Source organism: Oncorhynchus tshawytscha, unplaced genomic scaffold (assembly GCF_018296145.1).
Source record: "Oncorhynchus tshawytscha isolate Ot180627B unplaced genomic scaffold, Otsh_v2.0 Un_contig_3182_pilon_pilon, whole genome shotgun sequence".
Classification (NCBI taxonomy): Eukaryota; Metazoa; Chordata; class Actinopteri; order Salmoniformes; family Salmonidae; genus Oncorhynchus; species Oncorhynchus tshawytscha.
The window spans coordinates 176143-187500 of record NW_024609620.1 but is presented as its reverse complement, the minus strand read 5'-3'; the positions used below and the strand labels follow the sequence as shown (position 1 = coordinate 187500).

The 11358-nt window shown below is 43.9% G+C and overlaps 1 protein-coding gene across 1 annotated transcript in view; it reads right to left on the bottom strand.

Moving 5' to 3' along the window:
• LOC121845300 (neuronal acetylcholine receptor subunit beta-2-like) overlaps window positions 1-10169 on the bottom strand; it is a 21919-nt gene extending 11750 nt beyond the window's left edge. Inside the window, exon 1 of the mRNA XM_042316378.1 lies at window positions 9263-10169. Coding sequence (XP_042172312.1) covers window positions 9263-9314 — 52 coding nt within the window. The 5' untranslated portion in view covers window positions 9315-10169. The remainder of the gene's footprint in view (window positions 1-9262) is intronic.
• Between the last annotated feature and the right edge of the window lie 1189 nt (window positions 10170-11358).

Genomic DNA, 11358 nt, shown 5'->3' with positions numbered 1-11358 from the left:
ACACAGAAGAGACAGAGACAGACAGAGACAGAAAAGAGAGACAGACAGAGAAAGAGAGAGACAGACAGAAAGAGAGAGACAGAGACACAGAAAGAGAGAGACAGACAGACAGAGAGAGACAGAGACACAGAAAGAGAGAGACAGACACAGAAAGAGAGAGACAGACACAGAAAGAGAGAGACAGAGACAGAGAAAGAGAGAGACAGACAGACAGAGAGAGACAGAGACACAGAAAGAGAGAGACAGACACAGAAAGAGAGAGACAGAGACACAGAAAGAGAGAGACAGACACACAGAAAGAGAGAGACAGAAAGACGACAGAAAGATGACTGAAAGACAGAGACATTGACTACCATTGCCTTTTTCTGCTCCAATGTAACCATGAATGGTCTCTCTCTCTCCTCACGGCTGTGCTACTCCCCCAATACATTGCTCTGACACACTCCTAGCTTCTGTCATGATCTCCCCCCAGTAGCTGACTGAGAATCAGGGTGTGTAGTGATGTGGCAACGTGAACCGCGAGGTTGCTGCCCGACTAGTTAAAGGCCTAGTTTCAAACCCTATTCCCTTGGTTCCCCTGGGCCTTGGTCATAACTAGGGCACTATATAGGGTGACATTTGAGACACAGACACAGCTGGAGGGGAGGAATCTCACATACACTAACTTTTAGTCCACGCATCACTTTTCCTCTTCTGCACTCTACTGTAACAGCCCAGAGACAAAGCAGTTGTAGAGCTGATGTCATTACAACCAGCATTACCCGCAGGGAGAAACCTACCTGTACCCTACTGTAAGTTAACTCAACTGCTGTTCAGTTCAGCTAGGCTACCAAAGGTTTCTGTGTGTTCAAGGTTATGAAGGCCGTAGTCAAGGTTTCCGTGTGTTCAAGGTTATGAAGGCCCTAGTCAAGGTTTCCGTGTGTTCAAGGTTATGAAGGCCCTAGTTAAGGTTTCCGTGTGTTCAAGGTTATGAAGGCCCTAGTTAAGGTTTCCGTGTGTTCAAGGTTATGAAGGCCCTAGTCAAGGTTTCCGTGTGTTCAAGGTTATGAAGGCCCTAGTTAAGGTTTCTGTGTGTTCAAGGTTATGAAGGCCCTAGTCAAGGTTTCTGTGTGTTCAAGGTTATGAAGGCCCTAGTTAAGGTTTCTGTGTGTTCAAGGTTATGAAGGCCCTAGTCAAGGTTTCTGTGTGTTCAAGGTTGTGAAGGCCCTAGTTAAGGTTTCTGTGTGTTCAAGGTTGTGAAGGCCCCAGTTAAGGTTTCTGTGTGTTCAAGGTTGTGAAGGCCCTAGTCAAGTTGAGTATTGTATCAAGTTAGCAAGTAGACTTTTTTTATAGACACAATAGGATATATTCAAAAGGGTTTTGGTCAGATGCAGTGCACTACATAGGGAATAGGGTTCTGGTCAGATGCAGTGCACTACATAGGGAATAGGGTTCTGGTCAGATGCAGTGCACTACATAGGGAATAGGGTTCTGGTCAGATGTAGTGCACTACATAGGGAATAGGGTTTTGGTCAGATGCAGTGCACTACATAGGGAATAGGGTTCTGGTCAGATGCAGTGCACTACATAGGGAATAGGGTTCTGGTCAGATGCAGTGCACTACATAGGGAATAGGGTTCTGGTCAGAAGTCGTGCACTACATAGGGAATAGGGTTCTAGTCAGATGTAGTGCACTACATAGGGAATAGGGTTCTGGTCAGAAGTCGTGCACTACATAGGGAATAGGGTTCTAGTCAGATGTAGTGCACTACATAGGGAATATGGCCCTGGTCAGTAGTCCACTATCTGGGAATAGAGTTCCATTTGGAACAAAGACACTGTGCACAAGCAAGATAGTACTCAGCCCTCTGATAGGTGGAGTGAATGACTGATATTAGCATCCACTTCACTCTATAGTTGTGTGTATGATGTATACTGCAGCTGGCTGTTCTATACCGCAGAACAGTCACTGTGCATGTGTTTTCAAAAAAGCTCTTTGCTCTCCCTGTGAATAGGATATTAGCACAATATCAGAGAGAGAGAGAGAGAGAGACAGACAGACAGACAGGCAGAGAGAGAGAGAGACAGACAGACAGACAGAGACAGAGAGACAGACAGAGAGAGAGAGAGAGAGAGAGCGACAGAGAGAGAGAGAGAGAGACAGACAGAGCGAACAGAGAGAGAGACAGACAGAGCGAACAGAGAGAGAGCAGACAGAGAGAGAGACAGAAAGACAGATATATATAGAGAGAGACAGAGAGAAAGATATATATATATATATATATATATATATATATAATATATATAGAGAGAGAGAAAGAGACAGAGAGACAGAAAGAGACAGAGAGACAGAGAGACAGACAGAGAGACAGAGAAAGAGACAGAGAAAGAGACACAGAGACAGAAAGAGACAGAGAGACAGAGAGACAGAGAAAGAGACAGAGAAAGAGAGAGAGACAGAGAAAGAGACAGAGAGACAGAAAGAGACAGAGAAGAGAGACAGAGAAAGAGACAGAGAAAGAGACAGAGAAAGAGACAGAGAAAGAGACAGAGAAAGAGACAGAGAGACAGAAAGAGACAGAGAGACAGAGAAAGAGACAGAGAAAGAGACAGAGAGACAGAAAGAGACAGAGAAAGAGAGACAGAGAAAGAGACAGAGAAAGAGACAGAGAAAGAGACACAGAGACAGAAAGAGACAGAGAGACAGAAAGAGACAGAGAGAAGAGACAGAGACAAGAGACAGAGACAGAAAAGAGACAGAGAAAGAGACACAGAGACAGAAAGAGACAGAGAAAGAGACAGAGAAAGAGACAGAGAAAGAGACAGAGAAAGAGACACAGAGAATGATGGAATGATCTGTCTAAAGTGAGTAGCTGCAGCATGATGAAAACATCTGTTAAATGTCATTGAATGATAGAGTGATGGCACACATATGGAGAAGATCCTTCAGAGTACAACACACACACACACACACACATCAGAGGAGAGTGAATCAGTTGAACCTCTACCATGCTGTCTTTTCTCATGTGTCATGTATTTACCGTATATCTGAAGAAACACGGTTCTTTCACATGTTATCAGCTGGGATAAAGGGACATTTAAAGAAGATCATTTTAAGATGGAGGATAAAACTCTCTTTGTGCATGTTGATCATTTTGTGGAGATGGAACCAGTTCAATGTTAACAACCTGTTTGGGACTGGGGGGGCAGCATTTTCACGTTCGGATGAAAAGCGTGCCCAGAGTAAACTGCCTGCTACTCAGGCCCAGATGCTAATATATGCATATTATTAGTAGTATTGGATAGAAAACACTCTGAAGTTTCTAAAACTGTTTGAATGATGTCTGTGAGTATAATATAACTCATATGGCAGGCGAAAACCTGAGAAAAATCCAACCAGGAAGTGGGAAATCTGAGGTTTGTAGTTTTTCAAGGCATTGCCTATCGAATATACAGTATCTATGGGGTCATATTGCACTTCCTAAGGCTTCCACTAGATGTCAACAGTCTTAAGAACCTTGTTTGAGGCTTTTACTGTGAAGTGGGGGCGAATGAGAGGGGATTGAGTAAGGTCTCTCCCAGAGTGCCATGAGCTGACCACACGCGTTCCATTGCAATTCTAAAGACAAAAGGAATTATCCGGTTGGAGCATTATTGAAGATTTTTGTTAAAAACTTCCTGAAGATTGATTCTATACATCGTTTGACATGTTTCTACGGACTGTAATATAACTTTTTGACTTTTCGTATCTCAACATTACTGACCATAAAGCGCCAATGTAAAGTGAGATTTTTGGACATAAATATGAACTTTATCGAACAAAACATACATGTATTGTGTAACATGAAGTCCTATGAGTGTCATCTGATGAAGATTATCAAAGGTTAGTGATTCATTTTATCTCTATTTCTGCTTTTTGTGACTACTCTCTTTGGCTGGAAAATGGCTGTATGTTGTTTTTGTGACTAGGCTCTGACCTAACATAATCATATGGTGTGATTTCGCTGTAAATAATTGTTTAATTTGGCGCTCTGCCTATTCAGCGGATGTTGTCGAGGGGCGGAACCCCTAGCCCTAACACGTTTTTAAGGTACCACTGTCTTCATGACTCTTTATTCGGTGTCCCAACTGATGGTAATGCTTTAACTCAACAAACATTGTGTGTGTGTGTGTGTGTGTGTGTGTGTGTGTGTGTGTGTGTGTGTGTGTGTGTGTGTGTGTGTGTGTGTGTGTGTGTGTGTGTGTGTGTAGCTCACCAGACAAAGCGTTAGCGGTGGAGGAGAGGTAGAACATATCCTGGTGTAAATTATTAAGAGAGAGGCCATCTGGAATGGCTTCCTTTAAGAGCTAGTCTCTCCAGCCTGAACACACACACACACTTGCACCCACAGCTACACACTCACAACCACAATTACACACTATCACTCTCTTTCTCAAACAAACAGAAAGGCCTCTTTTATCAGTGTGATTGTCTCCTTTATCAGTGTGATTGTCTCAGGTCTCCTTCATCAGTGTGATTGTCTCAGGTCTCCTTTATCAGTGTGATTGTCTCGGGTCCTTTATCAGTGTGATTGTCTCAGGTCTCCTTTATCAGTGTGATTGTCTCCTTTATCAGTGTGATTGTCTCAGGTCTCCTTTATCAGTGTGATTGTCTCCTTTATCAGTGTGATTGTCTCAGGTCTCCTTTATCAGTGTGATTGTCTCCTTTATCAGTGTGATTGTCTCCTTTATCAGTGTGATTGTCTCAGGTCTCCTTTATCAGTGTGATTGTCTCCTTTATCAGTGTGATTGTCTCCTTTATCAGTGTGATTGTCTCCTTTATCAGTGTGATTGTCTCAGGTCTCCTTTATCAGTGTGATTGTCTCCTTTATCAGTGTGATTGTCTCCTTTATCAGTGTGATATTCTCCTTTATCAGTGTGATTGTCTCAGGTCTCCTTTATCAGTGTGATTGTCTCAGGTCTCCTTTATCAGTGTGATTGTCTCAGGTCTCCTTCATCAGTGTGATTGACACCCATACAGCATCCTCATCACCTCTGGGTTACACTTTATCTGAACCTGGAGCCTTCATAAAGTCTACATAACACTGTCATAACCCTCCATAACACAGTCATAACCCATAACACTGTCATAACCCTTCATAACACTGTCATAACCCTCCATAACACTGTCATAAGTGTTTTTTGTTTCAGCCCAGCACTAACACACCTGATTCAACGACTCAATCTAACCATCAAGCCCTGGAATAGTGGAATCGGGGGTATTAGTGCTGGGATGGAACAAATATGTGCAATCCAAAGGGAAGCTGAGGAATGCTGGCCTTCATTAATGTTAACGGTAAGGGAAATAAAAGCAGACTGAGGCGCCCATGAGAAAGAACTGTCACACACACACACCGATTGGGATGGAACTGTTGGCAGAGTGACACAACTCTCTTGTTACCGCCTGATGAGAACGGCATCCTGGGTAAATCACTAATGCTCAGCTGTCATTGGTCTGCACAGTCTGTTTGTGTGTGTGTGTGTTTCTGTGTGTGTGTGTGTGCACCTGTATTTGTATGTGTGTGTGTGCTTTTGTGTGTGTTTCTCTGTGTGTGTGTGTGTTTCTGTGTGTGTGTGTGTGTGTGTGTGTTTCTGTGTGTGTGTGTGTGTTTCTGTGTGTGTGTGTGTGTGTGTGTGTGTGTGTGTGTGTGTGTGTGTGTGTGTGTGTGTGTGTGTGTGTGTGTGTGTGTGTGTGTGTGTGTGTGTGTGTGTGTGTGTGTGCTCAACAGACTGCAGGAGACTGGCCTTTTCCTCTGTGGGTTCATGTACCTTGGCTTCTGTACCTGGATCACTGGATTACACCTCCACCCCAAGCTGTGAGGTCCTAGTGTACATCTAGCTAACAGGACAGACTGAGGCTGGGGCCGTGGTAGACATCATCACGACTCTACAGAGAATCAATCTGTCTCTCTGTCTCCCTGGAAACTCAATTGAACTTCAACGTATACCTTCACGGTTCAATACAAACTGACATTATTAAGTGAATACGGTATGTGTTGGAGTAAGCAGAGAGGAAGGGGCGAAGTGAGAGAGAGTTACTCCACCCAAGTTCTGGATGAGATAAGCCCTTTTTGTATGGAGGACTATGAGGGACTGTCGAATTACATGAGGCTTATTTGATTTAATAGAAATGTCCTGTTTAGGCTGTTACAAATGTACTGATATATGTGAATGCACGTGCATTCCAGCAAAATGTAGAAAAACGACTTAGTTGTGCCTGTTGTTCACACGCGTATCTGATCTCTCATTGGCTAAAATGGTGCCACCTAATCTCACCTGCCTTTAATCACGGAGGACAAGTATTTCCATTGTTAGAGCTGTCACTCGGCTATCTTGTCAACATAAAATATAATCTTTGGAGTAAAGCAGCCGGTCACAAATTGCTCCTTGACCCTTACGCTTGGCCATAACCACTCGATGGGTGTTGGCATGTCTATAGGTTCTGGGTAGCTATCAGATAGGTGTTGGCATGTCTGTAGGGTCTGGGTAGCTATCAGATAGATGTTAGCATGTCTGTAGGGTCTGGGTAGCTATCAGATAGATGTTAGCATGTATGGAGGGTCTGGGTATTTAACAGATAGGTGTCAGCATGTCTGGAGGTTCTGGGTAGTTATCAGATAGATGTTAGCATGGCTGTAGGATCTGGGTTAACTATCAGATAGATGTTAGCATGTCTGTAGGGTCTGGGTAGCTATCAGATAGATGTTAGCATGTCTGTAGGTTCTGGGTATTTAACAGATAGATGTTAGCATGTCTGTAGGTTCTGGGTATTTAACAGATAGATGTTAGCATGTCTGTAGGTTCTGGGTATTTAACAGATAGATGTTAGCATGTCTGTAGGTTCTGGGTATTTAACAGATAGATGTTAGCATGTCTGTAGGTTCTGGGTATTTAACAGATAGATGTTAGCATGTCTGTAGGTTCTGGGTAGCTATCAGATAGATGTTAGCATGTCTGTAGGTTCTGGGTATTTAACAGATAGATGTTAGCATGTCTGTAGGTTCTGGGTAGCTTTAGATGTTAGCATGTCTGAGGTTCTGGGTAGATGTTAGCATGTCTGTAGGTTCTGGATAGATGTTAGCATGTCTGTAGGTTCTGGGTAGTTATAGATAGATGTTAGCATGTCTGTAGGTTCTGGGTATATCAGATAGATGTTAGCATGTCTGTAGGTTCTGGGTAGGTATCAGATAGATGTTAGCATGTCTGTAGGTTCTGGGTAGGTTCTGGTCTGTAGGTTCTGGGTATTTAACAGATAGATGTTAGCATGTCTGTAGGTTCTGGGTAGCTATCAGATAGATGTTAGCATGTCTGTAGGTTCTGGGTATTTAACAGATAGATGTTAGCATGTCTGTAGGTTCTGGGTATTTAACAGATAGATGTTAGCATGTCTGTAGGTTCTGGGTATTTAACAGATAGATGTTAGCATGTCTGTAGGTTCTGGGTATTTAACAGATAGATGTTAGCATGTCTATAGGTTCTGGGTATTTAACAGATAGATGTTAGCATGTCTGTAGGTTCTGGGTAGGTATAAACAGTGAACTGGTAAAGTTTCCACCATATTGCTTTCATCTTCCAGAAGTGAAAACAATGAAGGGGAGGGGTAAGACATGAAGTGGGATGGGCTAAGTGTGTATGCGGGGTCCAAGCACCCCATGGAAAGTGTTTGACTCCACAAGCTGAAGGCCTTGGTTTCCGTTCATGTCTAACTCCTTCCTCCTTCACTGGCTGAGCATCCCTTCAGGTATCTGCAGTCTGGCTGAACACTGTGCCTGTTCTGTCATTGTGGGACTATTTACTCCTGCAGTGTTTCTATAAAGGCCTCGTGAAGTCAAACATGTGATTATGTTGTGTTTTATATACACTGAGGGTACAACACATTATTAACATCTGCTCTTTCCATGACAGGCTGACCAGGTGAATCCAGGTGAAAACTATGATCCCTTATTGATGACACTTCAATCAGTGTAGATGAAGGGGAGGAGACGGGTTAAAGAAAGATTTTTAGGCCTTCAGACATGAGACATGGATTGTGTGTGTGTACTATTCAGAGGGTGAATGGGCAAGACAAAATATTTAAGTGCCTTTTGAACAGGGTATGGTTGTAGATGCCAGGATCACTGGTTTGTGTCAAGAACTGCAATGCTGCTGGGTTTTTCACACTCAACAGTTTCCACTGTGTATCAAGAATGGTCCACCACCCAAAGGACATCTAGCCTACTTGACACAACTGTGGGAAGCATCGGAGTCACCATGGGCCAGCATCCCTGTGGAACGCGAGGAACACTTTCGACACCTTGTAGAGTCCATGCCCCAACATATTGGCCTGTTTTGTGGGGTGGAGTTTTGGCCTGCCTGGTAACATCACCCCCCCCTCCATGTTTGGTTTTGCCCTAGTACTAACACACCAGATTCAAATAATCAAAGGCTTGATGATGAGTTGATGTGTTTTAACAGGTGTGTTAGTACCATGGTAAAACCCCTCTGGCTCCCCAGGACCAGGTCTGAGAAATACTACTAGTGTACCAGTTGTGTGTAGGTACATTACAGTACCTTAGACTTCTCCTGCCATAGTTGTATTGACTCAGTGTCATTAATGTTCTGTACTAAATCGTTATAGCTTGTTAACAAAGCCTCAATGGACAGACGTTGAACACTAAAGTCAATCCAAGGGCCCAACTTTGTCTGAACAGCATTAGGCATGAAGGTTTTCCTTTACAAATGTCTAGCGAGATTGAACAGAACACTACTCTATTCAATATAGACAGACATGAGAGAGTTGAATCCGTGTGCGCTGTCCATGGTGCTGACAGTTTGCTGAGATTAGTCAACAAGGAGAGAGGGAAAAGAGAGGAGAGGTAATGCCGTCTGTAATCGTGGCAAACTTTCAGAACAACGGACAACGGCAACTCCACTGCAAGTTTTCAAGACCTAAAAAGCGAGGACAGGGCGAAACAACATACTTACATAAGCGGTTATACGAAAATATTATTCGACTTTGGAAGCTGTCTTCGTTGCTATATAATATGGTTCCTTACTGGAGTAATAGCCTATCCAAATACATTTCGAAAAGCGTTTTATCCCAGGCTGTAGTTTATAGCCTAGATGTATTTCACAAACGACTTCATGACATTGCCTAATTTAAAAACAATGTTGGCAACCCGAGCGGCGTTCATTTTGAGTTAGTCTTCTGCGTGCAAAACATGACATTTACAAACACAAACGGTTTACCATTGAGGCTACTTACTTGAGAGAGATAAGAGAAGGAGAGAGAGCGATAAAGTCACGGTCACCGCCATATCTCCTCCGTGCCCTTCTTCCCTTCCCCGGAATCCGACGCTCAAAACTTGGATGGGGGTGTGCCGGAGTGGGGTTATTATCTCCGGGAGAGAGTGTCAAAAGTTGACGGCAAAGCGCAGCTGTAGATCCAGGACTGTCAACGCGTTCATACACCATCGAAGTCGCCAGAAGGTAACCGCGTCGTGGTCTTTGTAGAGTACGAACCGATCCGTTTAGATGTCTGCGTCTCCGGTAATTCTCACAAACACGTGCACTCAGTCCTGATCTGATCTGATCTTTGCCCCTCCACTTTCGAGCGGTGTGTCACAATAACAAATTGAAATCGAATGCGTACAGATTAATGTGCTAACATGTCGATGGACGTAATGGATCACATTGAAATTCCCTGTAACTCTGTTATTGAAACAAAATCACGTCGTATCCTCGTCGTCCGTCGGAGTGGCCCGCGCCTTTCCTCAGACTTGCGGTTTCAGCCAAACGCCACAAACTCGCCGCGTTGACATTTGAGCTAAATTCGATCCGTGTCCCTATTCTACCATGCTACGCATGTCTACAGAACCGAGAAATATGTTTTTGCAACTGTTTAGGCTACATTTCACTGAGTATTCCCTACGCCACGTTTATAAGCATAAATGACGAACCTCTCTTTTTCAGTTGTAACTGTTTTTTTTACACACCAAATGTATCATAAATGATAGGCATATAAATATATCCCGTAGGTTTATGTCTAAGAGAATTATTGTCGTTAAAACTCGGGCTGGTTCCGTGGACGACTCGGGGTTAGAACGCTCTGAGCTTCGAACTGAAATGGAACGCGTCACGTGACCCGGTGGAAGCCTGAGAGAGGACGGATGCCTGCGCTACTCTGTTACAAAACTCAACTCAACAGAGAACCATATTTCCAAATTGCGCCTGGAATTATTCCCCAATATTCGACTTGCATTGACAGCTAGACTGACCCCTCACACGCAGGGGATAGCCTGCCAGATGTAGGCTAATACATGGATAAATTAATATATATCTTAAATAAATAAACCTAGTCTACCTTATTTTTCATATTTTCAGCAGAATTGTTTAACAATTGCTGCAGGACTGTATCCACGTAAACTGTGATGATTGTTTAGTTAGCGGTTAATTGCGTTGTTTGAAGAAAGTGTTTTGGACGTGTTTTGGACCACTAACTGCACGTGGGCTGCCCGCTAGCTCCCCAGTGTGCCTGGAGAGCGCGTGATGGTGTATTTTATCAGTGCCTCGAGGCAGTTGGAGGCTCCTGCTGCTCTCCGTGTGATGCCGAACTTATTCTCCTGGATGAAATGGGTCTGACAGTCACGACTTCATGATAAGAGGAAGGAAAGTACTGAAACACACACGTCACAAAAACCCGTTCTCTCCCTCACTCACTCACACACACACACACACACACACACACACACACACACACACACACACACACACACACACACACACACACACACACACACACACACACACACACACACACACACACACACACACATAGACTTTGGAAAGCCTTCGCAGTAAGAGGGCACTTAGGCTGTATTATCTGCTTTCACTGCTCATCGTCATTCAATTTAAATGTGGGGGTAAAGGCTAGGCTACTACACTGGGTCCTGGGCTGTGTCCCAAATCATTCCATATTCCCCATATAGTCCTATATCTATTCCCTATATAGTTCAGACCCTCTTCCCTATTTAGTTCACCAAAAGTAGACTATATACTGTAGGGCCCTGGTCAAAAGTGGACTATATACTGTAGGGAATGGGGAATCATTTGGGATGCAGCCCTGGACCTAGTGTAGTAGCCTAGCCTATCAAGACTGGATACACATTGATTTTCCAGGTTTGTCTTTACCCCACATTTAGGTTGAATGATGATGTGCAGCAAAAGTGGTGTGTGTGTGTGGGGGGGGGTATTTTTACGGGTACGGGTGGTGATGTCGGTGATAAGGACAGGAGCTGCCGGACGGTCAGAGCAGGAGTCCACAGCGACAGTGGCACCTGGCACACGCACCAAAGACAGTGG